We start from the raw sequence: 20,182 nt of genomic DNA, 5'->3' as shown, positions 1-20,182 counted from the left end.
GAGGGTGCCTCTGAGGGTCGTCTTGGGGTCGGAGTGTATCTGGAAGTGAAGGTGTTCGGCGGCGGTGAAGGTGTCGTCGGAGTTGGTCGTGATGCAGACGGTGTTCTTGTGTACGATGGCGATGCCTCCTCCAGTCTGGTTGACGCGGTCCCTCCGGGAGATCTTGTATCCATTCGGGATGGCTGTGGCGATGTCAGGCGCTGAGGCGGCGTTCATCCAGGTTTCTGTGAGGAAGGCAACGTCTGGCGATGTTGTATCGAGGAGGTTCCAGAGTTCGATGGCGTGTCTGTGGATGGAGCGTGTGTTGAGCAGGATGCACTTGAGGTGGTTGTTGCTGGAGTTCGGCTTGGCGGCTGCGGTGCGGGTACGGAGGCAGGTGAAGTTGCAGGCTTGGCAGGTGAAGGGTCCTTGGATGCGTTTCGGGGTGGCTTGGTAGCAGGTGGGTTCTCCGTCTGATTTGAGTGCGTTGAGGGTTGCGGCGTCGTAGGTCCGTCGTGTGGGCTGGCGTCGGTGGGGGCCAGGGGTCCTGGCGCTGGGCGAGGTCCAGACGTGGACGGGCACAGACGGGCTTGCCTTCGGCGCGCCGGCGGCGCGCCAGCCGTGCGCCCGCGGTGCGCCCGCTGCGCTGCCGCGCAGCGGTCGCCATAAGAGGGAGGGAGGAGGGGTCAGCTGGGAGGCGGGAGGGAAGAACCAATCGGGGCGGGGCCGCACGGGAGGCAGCGGTGGGAAAACGGCACGAAGGAAGCGAGCGCTGGCCGGGGCAGTCCACCAGGCGTACGGGGCACAAGCAGAGAAAATACAATGGGGGCGAAACTGGCACTCAGGGTACAAAAGAGAGAGGGAGGTACAGGCACACGGGGTACAAGTGGAAAAATACAATGGGGGCGAAACTGGCACTCAAGGTACAAAAAGAGAGGCGGTACAGGCACACGGGGTACAAGTGGAAAAATACAATGGGGGCGAACGTGGCACTCGGGGTACAGAAGAGAGAAGGGGTCTCAAGGCAGGCGGCGATTGGTCATGGACATCTGTCAGGCAACCACGTGGGCATTGCTGCACATGTTCACAAAACACTACTGCCTGGACAGCAAAGTCCAGAGACACGTCTTCTTTGGCCGTTCTGTTCTCCAGGACTTTGTGGTGTGAACTTGGTTCGCAGACCCACCTCCTGGGTTGGTATTGCTGGGGTATGTATTCTAAGGTAAGGAATCTATAACTAATTGTCTCTTTCAGATGAACAAGTTACTTACCTTTGGTAACGATGTATCTGTAGGAGACCTAGATTAGTTATAGATTCCTTACCGGCCCACCCAACATCCCCGTTCTGCGAACTGATTTCTAGGGTTAAGGACTTCCTTTCAGGGCCCTAGTTTTGTGCACCAGTGGTCAGTGTCTCGCATGGCTTTGCGCTTCTGGTGTGGAAAGTTGTGTACAGAACTGACGTCAGCGCGCTATGGCGGCGTCTAAGTAGCTACCGCAATACCATCCCGGCGACCACGACGCCAACGACGAACGTGGACCCGACTGACGCTACCATTCGACTTGCAGGGGTACTGCTGATGAAAATCTTTCCGGATCCAGTCTAACGCATGGGGGTAATTCTAAGGTAAGCAGTCTAGAACTAATCTATGTCTCTTACAGATATATCATTACCGAAGGTAAGTAACTTGTTCGTCTGGAGTGTCGGGTTTGCTGAGAGGGGCATTGTGCCCTCTTGTTCCTGAAAGACTTCCTGGCTGGAGTCCATTTAATGACCCACCTCCGAATAGGTACAGTTTTTGTATCTGTTTAAAAGGTGAGGGCCCTTCTGTAGAAGAAAAAGTTACTTATCTTCTGGTAGAGACTATATCTGGTTGAGACTGTCAAGCTTCAGATTCTTCACTGCCACTCGCATCCTTCCCGTTCTGTGATTGAACTCTATCCATTAATTGGATGCCAAGTCTATGAATCTGCACACTAGTGACGATGAATTTGCTTTTGGGACTCGGCACCTGGACGCGAAAACTGACATCACCATGCTACAGTAGCGCATATTTATGCTTTGCATGTCATTAACGGAATAGTGTCATTGGGAAGCCCCAGGGCGCCACCTACCCTTGCACAGAGTTACTGCTGAAAAGTTCTAGATTATCAAAAGGTGAGGAATCTGCGGGAAGATATTACTGAAGGAAAGTAACTTGTTCTCCAAGTGCATTTTAAATTTCATCTGACTTTAAATGACTTGCTTCTGTCTGGTAAGTATGATAATGATGAAAATGAGCTATTTATTTACTTGCTTTTAATTTTTAATTGACCCTTATTTATTGAAATGTCTGTATTATAGAATCCACAGAAACTGAAATTACAACAACAGAGATAATCAAGAGGAGAGATGTTGGAACAAATGGAATCCGCTCAGAGTACTGTATCAGGAAAATTATTTGCCCTATTGGTGTTCCTGAGGCTCCAAAAGGTATATTATCTTGGTTTATAATAAATTTACAATGCACTCATTCCTGTATTTTGTTTCAGCAGCATCACCTATTGACCATGTCAATTCCATAACAACAAAGATTGTTAGTATCAGTAAAACAAAACACCAAGATCTCCTCTTATGGTTCTTAATGCTCTGACCTTTTTTTTCTTTTGCAGTTGGATTATAAAGAAACCAGGGAATATTATAGAAAAGGTTACAGCCATCAAAACAGTTCACACGTTACTCTGGAACACAAATCAAGTGAAATTATTAATACAAGAGTTTTATTAGGTTGTGTAAATTCTGCCTGTATGTAGAGGCAGCTAGTCTCATAAAGGATTATTCTCTAGCATAATATCAACTACTCATCAAACAAAATATCCAAGGTAAAGCAAAGGCTCCCATGCAAAATTTAGATTCATGTAGTTTTATACATGTGAAGTTCCAGAGACATGCTCATGGTTTGATGACAAACACATTGCCATGCACTAGCATTAAAAGTGGCAGTTCATTATTTTTAACATTGTCAACTTCATGAAGCCTAAAAGCAAGCAGGCATCCAGTAGTAAAAGTGCGACGCATTGGACTCTCAAAAGCTTATTGGAGGGCCCTCACATCGGACATGCACCTGAAAGATAGACACATTTGGGGAGAGGGCAACTCATTTGTTATTCCAGTGTGAAATCCCTGGATAAATGTGTAAACATACTGATGGTGTATTAACCTTTGTGTAGAGATTGTAATTCTAGATAGAAAGAGATTTAGGTAACCCCCAAACATATTGAAAATCTGTGTCTGATGGCTTGGGAGACTAATTATTCTACCACAGGATCTGTGTTTGACTTCATGTCCAAATCCCAGGGGATCCAGTCAGCATTTGAACTTTCCAAGTTTGATACAATGACTATCATTACGCCCTACTATGGAACATGCTTTACAAATACATGCTGTGATATGTTGAAAAACACTTCAATTCTCTTTGGCCTGATTGTATCAGAGAACTGCATCTTCTGGGGAAAAAAGGTATCACTATATCTAGATACTGCAGTTCTTACTCAGTTTGTACCCGAGCACCGCTAAAATTCCAGACCCGAAGTGAAAGTCAATAAAAAATAAATGTTTTGCATTTAAGCAGCTTACCAGTCCATCTTTCCGCAACAAAATTAAATACTGGCTAAACTGATCAAATCAGCCACTGTGCCCCTTCCATGTGCATAAATGCCAGTCATACACCTTCCCACAACATGAAATAAAAATATTAAAAGTTTCTTAGCCAATACGTGCTGCAAAATCTGAATCCAGGACCCTCAGAGGCTCGTAAGATTTAAGATACTTAAGAAACACGGATTTATTATCTTAGAATGAGAAGCTTTAACACCCGATTGTCATCAAAGCGATGACAGCTGCCACTTTATAGCATCAAACAGGTTAAAGTATTGTCCACAGTCAATAAATTATTTTTCCAGTAGTACAGGCCTTTTTTATTATTAAAGCAGCAGTGTTCTTTTGGATTTAATTTGGTTAAAGTTGTGAAGAGTAAGCTCCGAGTTCAGTTGAGTTTGAGAAAGGAACCCCCGCATATAATGTATTATTTATTCTAATATTAGTGAGTTCCATCCTCTCAATAGGATTAAAATTGTAAGCTCTTGCCTCTTTGTTTTCAGGCTGGTTTTATTTTGGTAGACAGAGGTGCACAATGAGTATGTTTAGCTAGATAAAAATAGCAAGTTTTGCTAACCATGTGTGTAACAGACTTGGATCTACCCTTGCCATCTCTTAGGCCAGATTTACAAATGCCTCAGTGGAAAAGTTAGAAATCCATACTCGTTTGCTGATGACTTTAATTTACATAAACATCTGAATTTCCTAAAATTCACAATAGTTCGACTAATGTGTAAACGTATGGAAATATTGCAATCTCTATTTCTGCCCTTACAAATGAAATGCAATGGTACATGTGAATTCCCAACATTTTTTTTGTTTCTCTATGGGGCAAATATTCCTGCCATTGATAATCCTTTTCCAATACACCGCCATCTGTTTTGGGGGTGCTCTGTTCCTGTTTCCACTTTGCAGACAGACATTCTATGGCCTTTACTAGAAAAAAATATCTACACCATATCTGTAGTGGGAATTTGCCTGCCATAGCGTTATGAAAACTCTCAACTTGTTCCATTAATTTGCACTCCATAAATGCTAGTATTTCTACCTAAATGACTGTCTAGCCCTGAGGCTCTACATAAAGCTTTTTGATCTCTTGCCCTATGCATTTCTTTCCCCCCTCACAATCTAATGTTTACTGCATACCTAGCTGTAGATCACAGTCTGTTACAATCCTCCCATCTAGCGTTGAGCATGGAATGTTTAAAGTTATTTTTGTTGGAAGGTGTGTAGTTTCAAGGTAACTCGTGGTATCGCCCCTGAAAGCACCAGGACAAATACTCCACGCCGGATAATTTTTTCGGCCACTTGGTTTGGACATGTTTCAACTGTTACATTATTTAAATGTCAGAGTACCGGTAAAGTCAGGACTTCCGAAAAAGCATTGAACATCACCTGATAAATTACAATCATTTTGTGGTTGTGTGATCTGACCAGATTGGAACAAGTCAAATGAGAATGTCTTATGTAGAGTGAGGCTTTGGAGAACACTCCATATACACTCTGCCTCTCTTGCAATAACACATTTTCAGGATTGGACCAGCATTGGGTCTGTTACGTATGTCTTTCTAGACACAAAGTTAAAGAACTTTTTTGGCGTCCAGTGCTTTTCATTGCAAGAAAGCTGTTTAGTACCAAGAGGAAAGAACATGGGCACATTCCGCAGTAATGCAGCACCAGGACTTCACTGACTCGCCAGCAGAAACCCATGAGAAGCTGAGTTTAGTTTGTGCCCCTTGCAAACCTAAAGTGAAAGATGTTTAGCAGCATAAGAAAGACCTGCACCCAGGAGGGTCACACTGTCCCCATCCTCAAAATGTCACAACCTAGTCACATAGTATGTTTTCTCTGGGATTTGACCTCGAAAGGAGACTCAGTTTAGGGCTAGGAATGGCCCTGAGTGCGCTATGCCTGACAGAAACCCCACCTCTTAATACGGCTTGACAATGGGCCCGCCCATTGTGGTCAGGCTGCTTGTCACCGAAATACAGGCACTAGTGCTTCTTTCCCAATCTGCAGCAGAACAAATTCTTTTATTCCAGTTTCTTTGTAAGCAGAAAGAAATCAAGAAATTGATGTTCAATTTTCAGAACTTTCGGAACTAAAGAAATATCTCAAACAAATATCCTTACTGAAAAAACAAAAGTTTATTTCAAAATATTTACTTCATTGAAATGTCTTTTTAAGAGGATGTGAGTACAGAGTTAATGAAGATTTAGTCTCTAACTGATATAAATGAGTTTTTGTATTGTTCTATTCATGCTGAATGTAAAGGAGCAAATTCACCCATATTAAAACAAGTCCAAAGATCTTTAGTTTGATGTTTAATGCCCCCGTGGAGAGATGGGTTTACCCATACCTGTTTACTGTAGAGAACTGGGCTTTTGTTGCATTCACCCCCTACTTCTTGCCCCCTATTTAGCTACTGGGTGCTGATTTTCGTATCTGAAAGTGCACTGAGGCCTGCTAACCAGCCCTCCGGGCCAGCGCTCCTTCCCGAAGACAAGGTGTTGTCTAATGCGCTGTCTCATGCAAGCCCTAAAAAGGGAAAATAAATGGAAAGCAGGGCAATTCTAGCACATAGGCTACACAGCTACAGCATCAAAACTGACAATTTGCCTGATCGATCGTTATACGTAGTAATCATTCTTGGTGTTCCGGAAGACCTATCCGTATTGGAAGATGCTTCCTTTTTGAAAAGAACTTCTAAATGCTTTACAATTTTTAGTTTGTTTGTGGCTTGTGATAGAATTTTATTACAGTATTCCCTTGCTCTGAACCTTTTGAGCATGTCTTCAGTTTCCTTTTTGTAGCCCTGGTCAGAGCTACAATTCCTGCGAGCCCACTGGAGCTCCCCATATGGGATACTATTAAGAAGAGAGGCAGGAGGATGACTACGTGCATGTACTATAGTGTTGCCGGCCGTCTTCTTTCTAAATAAGCTAGTTACTAGCTTATAGTTCTGTACCTCAACATTTACATCTAAGACTTCACAAGATGTCTGACTCATTGTATGTGTTAAGTTTAGATTCAAGCTGTTGTTAGACAATGACTCAGTGAACTTTAGGGCATGTTCTTTTTCGCCATCCCAGATGATAAAAAGATTGTCTATATAACTTAACCATAGGGGTATACAATTAGTGAAGATAGCATTAGCATCTGTCCACACCACCTGCTCCTCCTACCAGCCCAGAAATACATTTGCCAGGCTGGGGGCGAAGCAGGTGCCAATAGCGGTGCCGTTCTTCTGACGGTATAACACTTTGTCAAACAAAAAGATATTATCGTTCAGACAGTATTTCTTCATTATGTTCAGCATAACAGTATGATCATATAAATCAATAGGCCTCACCCCAAGGTAGTACAAGCAAGCCTCTACTCCCTGTTGCTGTTCTATGCATGTGTACAATGAAGAAACGTCCAAAGTTATCATAACGTAATTCTTCTCCCATTCGATATCGTATACTTTTTAAAAAATCTGTACTGTCTTGGCAATAGGATCTGAGATGTTTTACATATGGTGCCAGGAAATAATCCAAGAAGATGGAAGTATTCTCCAACAGTCCCCCATTGGAGGAGACAATGGGTCTCTCAGGTGGTTTGGCTGCGTGTTTATGCACCTTGGGTAAAACATTCTAGTCAAATACGCCAAAATTGATCTGGACAAAACAAGAGAGGAACTCATTGTGGTCTGCGCATAAAGACGATAAAGTGGTCATCGAATTCCTGAAATCCCTGTGCCAATCTCCATGGGACCAACCACCTCATGAACCACCCTATAAATAGAGGAGTCAACTGCCTCAAAGAAATCATCGTCCCATTGCATGTAAGACTGGGACTCTTCCTCTTCGTAAACGCAATCCTGAGCCATTACCCTGACTGAGTGTAAGGCAGAGAAACAAATAGATATGTTCCCACCAAAAGGCTTTGCCCCCCAAAAAGGCTTTGGAAAAAAAGATTAAAGCGTATGTACGCTTAGAGAGTGATATCAGGTCGCTGGGCAACCCAGAAAAATAATTGGGGCAGACCCAAAGCCTGCTATAGGGCTTGCATCACCCTGCGCACAAAATAAGTATATGTAAAGATATACAGCCCTCAGGTGACACCTGACCGGGCTCCGCTGTCTCACTGTGCGCAATAGGTGGGGTTAAAACCACCACGTAACGCGCTCACTCAGCGCCAAGAAAAAGCAATTAGCACTGTGCAAACAATACGCCCTTAGGCGTCAACTGGAAACGTAGCCACAATACGGACCCCTGCCGGGGCGTTCAATTCTGTAGCAAATGTGTGGCAATACAGACCCGATCAACGGGTGTTAGAGGACCAGCGGGGGACAAGGCCCTGTCAATGCGCCTGTCGCAGCGCGGTCTCCTCAATTTGAAGAGACGCGCCACGAGAGCTGCGAGATGGAACAGTCCGCCTAGCGGGCTTTTCAAGCACCGCAACGTCAATGGCACGGCCGCGTGAGGAGCGCTAACCCGTTCCCGCGGCCAGGGAATCTGAAAGACAACAGCATACCAGAAATAACTTTTTTCCCGGAGGGCGTTTAGAATACGCGCCTCCGGTAAAGGCAAGCACTTTAATTAGAAAAACAAGTCAAAAACAGATTTTTTCAAGAGTGGAAAACAGGAAAAGCGCTTAACTGGCTGCGAAGCAGCGAAGAAAGAGGAGGAGTTGACATAGTGGAAGGACTATATGGTGTTGCTGGACACTGTGAAAGGACTATTATATGGAATCTCCCTATGGTTCATGGCAGTTGATGTTAATTGTTGAAAAGTGTTCTCTTTGGGTTGCTATGATGTTTGTTAAGGAATAAAGCGAAGAGAGAATAAGCATAATCCGAAGCCTCCGATCCTGCATCTAATTGCGTTTTATCTTGATGAAACAAGACATTTGTGTCTAAGACTATATATAAACTATGGTCCTATTCGTACAGGTTTGTACTCTATGAAGGCCGTTTCCAGTTGGATTGAATTTTTTAATGTACTCTTTTATTTATTAATTTTTATTTCTTATATAGCGCTTGAATCTACCCCTGAAGGGATATCTCTGCGCTTAGGACGGGTCGTGAGGTTGTGTTGCCGTTACAACAAAATCAAGCGCAAAAAAGAGTGGTCTTAAGCAGCTTCCTAAATTGAAGGTGATCCAAGCATTGTCTCAAAATCAAGGGAAGCTCATTCCAGTATCGAGGGCCAAGATGGGAGAGAGCTCTTCCTCCTAATCTTGCCTTTTTTACTCGAGGCACCACAAGAAGATGTTTAGCACTCGAGCGGAGAGATCTAGAAGGTACATATGCCATGAATTTTTCTGAGAGGTAGGAGGGACCCAGATTAATTAATGACTTGTAGTGCAGCAGATTTTAAATCTGACCCATTGGCGGATGGGAAGCCAGTGCAGCTTCATAAGAAGAGGGCTTTAAGGGGTCTGAAGGAGCGTTGAGGACCAATCGTGCCGCCGTATTTTGAACTACCTGCAGTCTGCTGAGTGAGGCATCGTTGGCGGAGATCAGCAGGCCGTTACAGTAGTCCAGACGGCTTAGTACAAGCGCCTGGACTAAAGTTTTCCGGGTAGTGTCAGGAAGGAAAGGGAAGACTTGACGGAGCAGGCCTATTACATGGAAACAGGAACCTGCTGTCTGGGCAGCATGCTCTTTCAGGGTAAGGGCTTGATCCAGACGGATACCCAGATTTTTGATTGTAAGCTAGATCGGTCGGCCACCATTCTGGTGTCCATAGGAGGGGGGCCTCTCCAAAGAGCATAATCTCTGTTGTTCCTCACATTAAACTGTAGGAAATTGTTCTTCATCCAGTGGGAAATAGCTCTCAAACCTTTGGAGAAGACCAACTGTACCTAAGAGGTAAATGTATCGAATGGAAAGAGCAACTGAGTGTTGTCGGTATATGATATGGGGATGAACCCATGCATCCTCAGAAGATTGGCCAAGGGAGCAATATAGATGTTAAACAATGTAGGGCTCAAACAAGAGCCCTGAGGGACTCCCTTGGACAATTCTGTAGGAGCCGAACAATACGGGCCCAAATTGACAATCTGGGAGCAAGCTGATAGAAAGCTCATCATCCACTGTAAGGCTGATTTTTTTAGTCCGATCTCTTTTAATCTTCTGAGCAGAATGCTGTGAGAAACTGAGAGGGATCTAAACAGCCCGTCAGTTCAACATGGTTGGAAAGGTGAGTTTTAACATGTTTCTCCATTAGTTTGCTCAAGAATGGAAGAAGCGAGATAGGGCGGAGGTTAGAAAGATCCATCCACTGAACTTTAGTGTTCTTGCGGATCGGTCTAACCTGAGCAACTTTCCATTCCAACGGAACATGGCCTTCTTTTAAGGAGAGGTTAATAAGGGATTGCATAGAGGGAGACAGATGTGTAGCTAGAGATGGGATAACTTTAGTTGGAATAAGGTCAGAAGGGGATGCAGATTTTATCTTGTGAATCAGTAGTTGGACCTCTGCTAATGTAAGTATGGGAAATGATCTAACAGCTGAGGGTTTGTAGGATTCAATTGGTCGAAAGCCGTTGGGATCTGCAGCTGACTTCCTGTCGAGGGGACTTTTTCATAGATATGCTATTTTTTGTGAAAAATAGAGAACAATATCATTACACAGCAGTTGGGAGGGGGCCTCTAAGCTTTCACATACCTTGGGGCTGATGAAGGACTGAAGAATTTGATGCAGGGTTTTAGGGGAGTTGCCGGCCAGGGCTAATTGTGATGCTATATGGGTTTTCCGTGCTATTTTTATATTTGTATGATAGCTGGACAGAGTGGTATGAAACAGATCTCTGTCCTTCTGATCATGGGAGGCACGCCAGGTTCTCTCATGTTTCCTAGAAAGTTGTTTTAGGACTCGCAACTGGGTCGAGAACTAAACTGCCTGTGGGCGTTTAAGATAACTCAGGAGAGATTTCAGAGGCGCAATATGATCAATCACTATTGAAACTGCCGAGTTATATTCAGCCAGTGCTTCCTCTATATTGTCCAGGGTAGAGTTTTGAGGCCTTAAAAAAGAGGTTTGAAAGTTCTCCGAGGAGACTTTCTGCCACTGCACGCGGGTATGAAATGTTACTGATTTAGGTATTTTAGGTTCTGTTGGGTCCTGAATAAAAAATTTGATGACCGAATGATCAGACCAAGTAAATTGTTGGGGGGGTTCACACTGGATCTTAGAAGAATTAGCAAATATAATGTCTAGAGAATGACCCGCTATGTGTGTCGGGCCTTCATTAAGCTTGGATAGGCCCAAAAGAGATAAGTCTTCCAAGAGGGTATGTGCATCTGAATTGGAGAGACATTCACTGTGGATATTAAAATCTCTTAAAAGTAGGAAGTTATTGCATGCGTTCACATGAGGGGCTAATAATTCAACCAATTGTAGAGAGAAATCGGCTAGAGGTCCTGGGGGACGGTCGATTAATGCCCCTTTCCAACTAGCTTGCGAGGAGATATCTAAACGTGAATCGATATTTATTGGCTAATCCAAGGCCCATTATACTAGGGTTAAGGTTGCGACCACCACTGTGTTGTGGAACATTTCCATAGCAGACATTCATAAGTGTTTTATGTGGCATTCACTTTACACATTACTAGACTCTGTTTTCTACCCCCGCACTATTTTGCTTAATTTCTCAGACTGTAGGGTGAAAGAAAAAATTCGAAATACTGCATTTTCTAAAAGAACTTTCAATGTGGAGGGGGTGAATAACTTTCGAATCTTTGGTGATATGTCGGTAGCATCTGCTCACAGACGTAGAGACTTTGTGAAGCTCATCGACTCCTTTAAGAGCAAGGGGGTCCAGGCCATGATAGTACAGCAGTCAAAACTTAAAGTCCTGGCTAAAGGAAATTTTTTTATATTCTCGGTCCTACATGAAGCTCAGTCATTCCTCGACGGCCTTGGAGGATAATTAAATAAGTTGCGGATTCCTGCTGAAGTCACTATCTTCCTAGGGCGGTCATTCGATGAAAACAGGAAGCACACAAGGATGCAATGTGATGGCATCCAAAAAGAAGAAACAGAGTTGGATGGAAGTGGGACACTGGGGTCTCCGTCCACTAAAGGGGGGAGGTAAGGGGGGTGAAGGGGGTGTTGCAAAGGGGGGAAAATGAGAGTTCTAAGGCAATATGTTTTTTCACATTATAACAATTACGGTATGAGTAAGGCTATTCTACGAAATTCTTTTTCTTTTTTTGGACCATGGCTAGACGACAAGACCTTATAAGTATGCCGGCCCATTTTGAGCTAAGAAGAAATCGAATTTCTCAGGTCCATGTCGCTATTTTTTACTATTTTTCTGCTTATCTGCATACCTGCACAGACAGTGATACACATTTGTATTTTTTTTTTGCTGAGGACTACATCAAATTTATACACTGCTGCTGTTGTTTGTACATTTGCACTTTTGCGTATTTGCACATTTGCTTCCATGCGAAAGGCTACATCCAATTTTTTGAATCTCAAACAACATGGAGAAAATGTATTACTCTCTGCTGTTGCTGTCTGTACATCTGCACTTTTTCACTATTGCGTACTTGTACATTTGTATTTTATATGCTGCTGCTGTTGTCTGCATATTTGCACTTTTGCGTATCTGCACTTTTGCATCCATGCGGAAGGCTACATTCAATGTTTTGAATCTCAAACATCATGGAGAAATGTATTCCTAACTGCTGCTGCTGTTTGTGCATTTGCACGGTTGCGTACTTGCGCATTTGTATTTTATATGCTGCTGCTGCTGTTTGTACATATGCACTTTTGTGTATTTGCTCATTTGCACTTCGGCGGAAGGCCACATTCAATGTCTTGAATCTCAAACAACATGGTGAAATTTATGACCTTAAATGTTAACGGTCTGAATAACGCTCGTAAAAGGAACGCTATTGAATGCTGGTTGAAAAACCTCGTACCAGACATAATCTATCTTCAAGAAACTCACCATAAAGATCAGACAGAGTCAGCTAAACTCTTCAAAAGCTGGGCGGGCTATAACATATCTGCTCCTGCTGGGATGGCCCAGAGAGGAGTTTCTATCTTAATAGGGAGACATGTAGGTTTTTATCTTGAAGGGACATGCATAGACCCCAGAGGTAGATGGATCGTCGCACACGGTAAATTAAATAACCATAATGTCATCCTCTCCACAATCTATGCACCAATTTTGGATGACCCTCAAGCTATCCTACAGGTTAAGCAGGCATTAACCGGTCTTTCTGGGCCAATAATTTGGGGGGGTGATTTTAACCTATTACTAGACCCACGATTGGACTCCTCCAAGAAAGACCGCCGACAGAATAAACCTCAACTTGCCTTAGCTATCCAAAGTTGCAAAACCGACTTAGATCTTACTGATCGTTGGCGTTACTTAAACCCTACCAAACGCGAATATACATGCCACTCAGCAAAATATAACTCCGCATCAAGGTTAGATTTTTTTCTTTCATCTCATGACCTAGAATTGTATAAATATGCCTATCTACCCAATGCTTTTTCAGACCATGCAGCTCTTTGCATGGAGGTCAATTTGGGGAACTATGAAGTAAGTTCTCCAAGGAGATGGTTTTTTAACAAATCTAACCTTCTTGACCAACAATGGTGTACGGATATTAACGAAAAAATTGAGCTATTTTTTACTCAGAATAGAGGTACAGCCCCAGTAAACATAATCTGGGATGCATTTAAAGCCACTCTACGTGGAATTATTACATCTAAAGAAATTCCTAAACTCAAGGCAAGAAGGGAGAAGAAAACTAAACTCCAATCTGAACTCTCGCAGGCAACCCAAGAGCACTATATTGTCAGATCCAAGGCTTCTGGACATAAACTCCACGAGACGAAGCGCAGGATGAAGGATTTTTATTACGATTTAGGTGAGATTAATAGTAATTTACAAATGCAAAAGATCTATGAGGAGAGTGAATACACAGGAAAGCTGTTGGCCTGGCAATCTAAAGAAAAGCAGGTGCGTAATGGAATAGATCAGTTAATAGACCCCATTACTAAAACACAAGTCAAGACCACCACTTCCATCGGTGAGTTGTTTTTAAAACACTATGAGGGGATTTATCAAGCATCTGAAGGGGCTACACCTGACTCGATCACAAAATTTTTACAGACACTTGCAATACCTAAAATAGATGCTGAGGGTAAGAATTATCTTACACAGTATTTTACTTTATTAGAATTAGATGAAGTGATAGAGTCCTTCCCCAATTGCAAGGCTAACGGCGAGGATGGCCTCCCCATTGAATTTTTTTAAAAATTTGGGGGAATATTACGAAAGGAATTTTTGAAACTAATTAATAATCTACTTCAAGGGAGCCCCCCCGCCGGATTCCTTCCATACAGCGGTGGTGGTCAGTATTTTAAAAAAGGGAAAAGATAAGGAAAATATAAACTCATATAGACCGATTAGCCTTTTAAATACAGACTACAAAATGTTTACAAAACTTTTAGCAAATCGATTAAATAAAATTGTAGGATCTCTGGTAGCTCATGATCAGTGCGGCTTTATCGCAGGCAGACATCTCAATTCCAACACTACTTTTTTATTAGAGGCACTAGATTATTTTAAAATGAATAAGGTGGAGGCTCAAATTTGGTTTTTGGATGCGGAGAAAGCCTTCGATCTAGTGTCCTGGGATTGTCTGTTTGCAATTCTGAGTAGTTTTAATTTCCTGAATGTTTTCATTTGTATTTTACAAAATTTGTATAAAAACTCTAGGGCACAAATTATCATCAATAACACCAATATTGGGTCCTGTGCGGTTACTAGAGGTACGCGACAAGGATGCCCCTTGTCACCAATTCTGTTTGCATTATTTATTGAACCTCTGGTGATCGCAATCAGGAATATTAAAGCCGACACTGCCCCAATTTTAGGTATGACAAATATAAAATTATATGCTGATGATATTGCCCTTTTTATTGACTCTAAACCCTCAAGCCAATTCAAGATTTTAAAAATCTTCTCTGATTTTCAAAAGCTAGGGGGCTATAAAATTAATGTAAACAAAATCGAAATTATTCTACTTAACTGCACTATAGACACCTTAGCTCCTGAGTTCAGGAAGATGTATAACACGGATCCAAAGAGATATCTTGGAATACTCATATCCGCCAGCCCAGATGATCTTTTTTCACCTAATTTTGTACCTTTATTAAATAAGGTGGGCTCTCTTTTAGACCGCTGGAATTTACTTCCCCTGTCTCTAATGGGGCGGTCATCGCTAATTCGAATGTCCGTGTTACCCCTTTTCAATTTCCTTTTTAGTGCAATTCCCTGCGCAATCCAGGCCTCTTATTTTAAAAAAAATAGAAGCTTTGATCTCCTCTTTCCTATGGGCAAAAAAATCTCCCAGATTAGCACTGAGCACTTTATATTTATCATCTGCACAAGGAGGACTGTCCCTCCCAAATTTCAGAGAATACTATTTCGCGCCCTTTGCACATTATAGCCACAGGTTTGTTTTTTTAGACTCCCATGAGACAGATAATTTTTTTATGAAAAGGATGTTGCTTGAATTGAAAATCTACGATCCGGTTAGAGCCACGAAAGATCCCAAAAAAGTTCGCTATAAATCCCTCCAGTGGATCTTCAAGGTGAAAACGCAGTTTTTTAAATTTTATGACTTGTCTATTTTTAGCAATAAGACAAATTTAATAAATCTTAGCTTGGGAGACGCTCGCTGCTTGGACCAAAATATATTAACTCTTTGGATGGAGAATGGTTTTGAGAAAATTGAAGATTTCCTCCTGGGAAATAGATGGAAATCTTGGGACGAAATACACACCCAGTTAACTCATTCGCACTTAATGCTGAACTGGTCCTTTATTAGAATAAATCTAAAACTCAGATAACTTAATATAGCAAATTTATCCAATAAAGAAAATATTTCCACTATCTTTAATAACAAAATTCAAAAGAAAATGAGTATCTGGGTCAAAATTTTAAAAGAAAGCAAAGCCCAGGACCCTTACAGCAAGTTTTCTGAAAGATGGAAAAAGAGGGAAGATATTACAATCAATCATCAGGTATGGGACAAAATAAATAAATTCAATAAAACCATTTTTCGCGGAGCAAATTTTAAACGTATGCAATTTTTCAACAAATTTTTAATATATAGAACCCCTTCCTTCCTACATAATATTTTCCCCCAAGTAGCCAACAAATGCTTCCGATGTGATGAAAAAGGCACTTGGAAACACATTGTCTGGGAGTGCCCAAAGATCCAGGTTTTATGGAAGGAAATAGAAAAATATCTTTCAATTATTCTTAAAACTAATATTGTATTTGATGACCTTATTCCCCTTCTAGGCTGCTCTCCTATTCACACCCAACATGATGAGTCCCTCTTTATAGCTTCCTTAATAGCTAAATCCCTCATATTACAGTCCTGGAAAACAGATTCTGTCCCATCCTTCCAGGCATGGAAGTCCAAACTATTCCAAATCCAGGGTAGGGAAAGAAATTACTCTCTTAGATCAGGGGCTCTCCAAAAATATGATAAAAATTGGAGTGTGTTCGATTCTTGAAATTGTCTTGCTATTACTTTATGGGATGTATACTTCTTCTGCGAGCACATCTTTTAGCCTATATGTCTAGTGTGTTCGTCTGGACTTCGCACTTGTCACTTTATAAATTAGTTCTGTAATATCAACTGAGAAGACGTCCACTGTATTTAAATGCTTCATACTGTTTTCATTATATCAAAATCTTTTGTTTATTGAGGAGTCTTTTTTATAATCCTGCACCTTTTTAAAAAAATTTTTTTTTAAATATAATTTAAATGTTAAAATGACAATTTGTAAGAATATTGCTGTTATTTCTTCTCTCATACTGTATTAATTGGTCTTCAACGGTATCTTGTTTTTAGTTTTTCTGTATTGTTATATTTGAACTCTCAAAAATAAAAATAAAAAAAAATAAAAAGACTCTATGTTTTGGATTTGGGTGTCTAGGTAGCGAAAGCTTAGTTGATCGGTTTAATTCTTTACATCCTGGGGTTTCTTCGTCTTCCACTGCCTGATTTTTGGGATGGGCTTGCCATTCTGTTAGCTGCTTATGATTGGCATTGGTCGTTCCCTAAAAGAGAAGGCCAAGTTACTTACCTGTAATTCTAGTTGTCCAGCATGAATCCCTTTCTGGACCCTGAGCCTGTGCATCTATTCCGCCATCTAGTGGTTTGTGGCAAATCCATCCTCTGTGTGACGTCAGATGTGCACCTCGGAAGATACATTATCACCGTCTTTTAGATTCAGTTTTTCTGCCATTGGGTCGCGAGTCACGACAGAGGAGCTCCAAAGAATTCTACAAAAGGACTGAAAACACTGAGGTTATTCCACCAAAACACCAACAATCACTTGTTGCACAAAAGGTTGAACAGCAGAGGAGGGGTGTCTTCTCAACACTTATTGGGGGGAGGGGAGGTGTCGTGTTACACCATGTGAATGGAGATTCCACAGGAGGGAGGCAGTGAGGAGACATGGAGAACATGTCTTTCAAATTTTGCCCCAACTGGCACTACAAGTTCGCACAGAGATCCCCACAAGGTTTGCAAATTGTGCCTCCCAAAGACAACAGTGCAGAAGCCGGCGAGACCTGTGCAGAATTCGTCCAGAAGACGCAGAAAGTGAGACTGAAACAGCGTCTGGCACACCACTTCATGGCCAGCAATCTGAGGATACAGGGGTCCCTGAAAGACCTGGGACTCTTCAGCATGGAAGAAGAGAACATTGGGGAAGCCAAGACTGTGAAAGGAGGAAAATCGGGTGCAGAGGAGCTAGAGGCCGCAAGGAGGGAATTAATACACATCGAAAAGAAGTGGCAAAAGATAGCAAAATCACTGAAAGGCGCGCGGACTCAGAGTCCTCAAAGGCTGTCTCAACATCGAAACCTTCGATAGATGGAGATTGCTATTAACGGTCACCACAGCCGCATGGTTCCCAACCAAAGGAAATCGATGGGGGCAAGCCTTCTAACCAACCCGCTTGAGAGGGGGCAACGAACAAGGAGCCAAAGGCCAAAGACCTGTCAGTCTTGACAAGGAAAGCGCCATTTGTCGTTAAAGCCAAATAATGAGAGCTCAAGGTTGAATTAAAAAAACGCCAGCTTGAGGCCGAAATGTTAGCACTCCTACAAAGGAAGGAGTTTGAATACTCCTTAAAGGGGTTTCGTATCCCACCAAAACCCTAGAAGCAGAGGGAAACCGAGCCCGGTCAACTGGACATCATGGCACCCTTGACTCCAGAGCCACATGAAGAGGAGCAGGAGGAGTTCTATTACCACAAAGACTAATCCATTACACTCGAGAGTCAGGGCCAACACAATGACATGTGATGGGATCTCAATACCGAATCCCCTGAGGAGGGAATTACTAACTCCAACACCCTCATCAGCCACTGTAGACACCAGCAGTAGGATGAAATCGAGGAACTCGTGCAGCACCTCACGGAGGAATTTAAAAAGAGTGCCAAAGCAGCAGTCATCCAGGAGGACAGGAACATCACAAATTCCTATTTCAAATAATCACTGTACGCGTGGCCATGGCCAGCAGGCGGATGTGCACAGGCACAACCCTCAGTCGGTACGTCTGGCTGAGGGTCTCAGTATTCAAGGCAGAAGTGCAGGCATCAGTGATCAACATGCCCTTCACAGGAGAAACCCTCTTAGGACCGGCTTTGGACAGGGCACTACAGAAAATTATTAGACAGTGAAATCACAAAGGCAATGAACGCATTACAGCTCAAGTGATCCGTCAAGAGAGGAGGCATGCTCAGTATGAGATCGGGAAGCAGGCGAAGCTTCCTACCAGTCTCCCAACAGCTGCAAGGTTTCATCCAGCAGACTGTGCAAAAGGCCACCCACTAGTAGAGGCACCCCCTGGCAAGACAGCCCTGTCAGAGGAAGGTCAACTCGCAAGACGAGGGCTAAACAAACAAGTGACTCTTTTTGCCCACAACCGCGCCGCAGAACACCAGTGGGGGGTCAATAGGGGGATTCTTCTGTGACTAGCGGTCAATCACCTCAGAAAATTGGATACTAAAAATAATAAAGCACTGTTACTGCATAGAACTCCTCAAGAGCCCCCCTCCCCCAAAGAGAAGCCCTTTAAGAGAGCAGAAAGTTAGAGCTCATCAAAAAATGAACCATAGAAATTGTCCTATAGTAGGAGGCTGGAAGAGTCATCTGCTCAGTGTACTTTCTAGTATCAAAGCCTGATCCAACGCCGAGACCAATACTAGATCTCGGATGTTCAAACAAATTCGTACAACCATAACACTTCTAGAAGGCACCACTGCAAGGAGTAGTCCCACTCCTAATGAAGGGAGACTACATGGACCACAGATCTAAAGGATGCCTATCAGCAGGTACAAATGAACCTAGGACTCAGATTAGTTTTGGGCAAGGTATGCTACCTGTCACAGCTCTATCCTTCGGCATAAAATAGGCATCAGGGTTGTTCACAACATGCGTAGCGGCAGTGGCCGCACACCAGAAGAGACCAGGCGAACACATATTCATACTTGGAAGACTGACTAGTAAAGGCAAGTTTGAGTCAGACGTTCAAACAGGACATGCAAATAGTCATCTCCACGTTACAACAGCTGGAATTCTCCATAAACCATGAGAAATCATATCCGCACCCAGAGCAGGAGAAAGTATTCCTTGGAGCGACTTTGAACTTATAGACAGCAAATGCCTATCCAAGTCCCATTAGGGCAAAGGCAATAACAGAGCAAGCTCCCCTTTAGTGGAAGGGTCAGTCTCTGACCATGATGACAGTAATGAAGCTAAGGAGAATGACGGTATCTTTCATCCCACTCATACCGCAGGCAAGACTACTCATGCTACCCATACTGGAATGGCTCTGCAACAAGTGGTCACAAGCTGCTGGGTGGATCTAAATGATATCAATGCAAAGGTTCTGAAATAAATAAACTGGCGGAACATAAGGAATGTAATGATAGTGTTCCTTTCAATTTATCAACTCTCACTGTGACCTTAACAACTGATGCGTCCTAGAGGATGTGTTGAGCGCTAATGGACAACCTAAAGGTCAAGGGTCTTTGGAGCTCGGCGAACGCAGTAAAAAGGATAAACATGATGGAACTCAAGAGCTTTCCTAGCATTATAGACCTTCCAGATGAACATGGAGAAACAGACAGTGGTGGTTCAGAAGGACAACACAACAACAATGTTTGTCTCAAAAAACATTGGGGAACAAAGTTGTTCCAACTCTCCCAATTAGCACAGGACAAACGGAAATGGGCATTACAATGGAACACGACTCTGGCGTTACACCTTGCACGGCAACAGAATATCAAATTAGACAAGCAGAGGCTTCCCACGAATGGGAGCTAACACGATACCAGATACCCACACCACTAGTCGAAGGTCAATAAACTGGTCAAGAACATTCACATATGCCTTTGCTCCGATTCCCCTGATCCAGAGGTTGGTAGACAAATTAAAAATTTCAAATGTGTCACTCTTACTCATCGCTTCAAAGTGGGCATGACCTTTGTGGTATTGGGACCTACTAGATGTCCAGGG

The 20,182-nt window shown here is 42.8% G+C and overlaps 1 protein-coding gene across 5 annotated transcripts in view; it reads left to right on the top strand.

Moving 5' to 3' along the window:
* BPTF (bromodomain PHD finger transcription factor) overlaps nucleotides 1–20,182 on the top strand; it is a 1,440,172-nt gene that overhangs the window by 498,777 nt on the left and 921,213 nt on the right. For all 5 annotated transcript variants that reach the window (XM_085617259.1, XM_085617261.1, XM_085617262.1 and 2 more), the window contains exon 15: nucleotides 2,324–2,452. In XM_085617259.1, the coding sequence (XP_085473385.1) occupies nucleotides 2,324–2,452 (129 nt within the window). The remainder of the gene's footprint in view (nucleotides 1–2,323; nucleotides 2,453–20,182) is intronic.

The sequence above is a fragment of the Triturus cristatus genome, chromosome 7 (assembly GCF_964204655.1).
Source record: "Triturus cristatus chromosome 7, aTriCri1.1, whole genome shotgun sequence".
In the NCBI taxonomy this organism is placed as follows: domain Eukaryota; kingdom Metazoa; phylum Chordata; class Amphibia; order Caudata; family Salamandridae; genus Triturus; species Triturus cristatus.
This window is presented reverse-complemented; position numbering and strand designations above follow the sequence as displayed.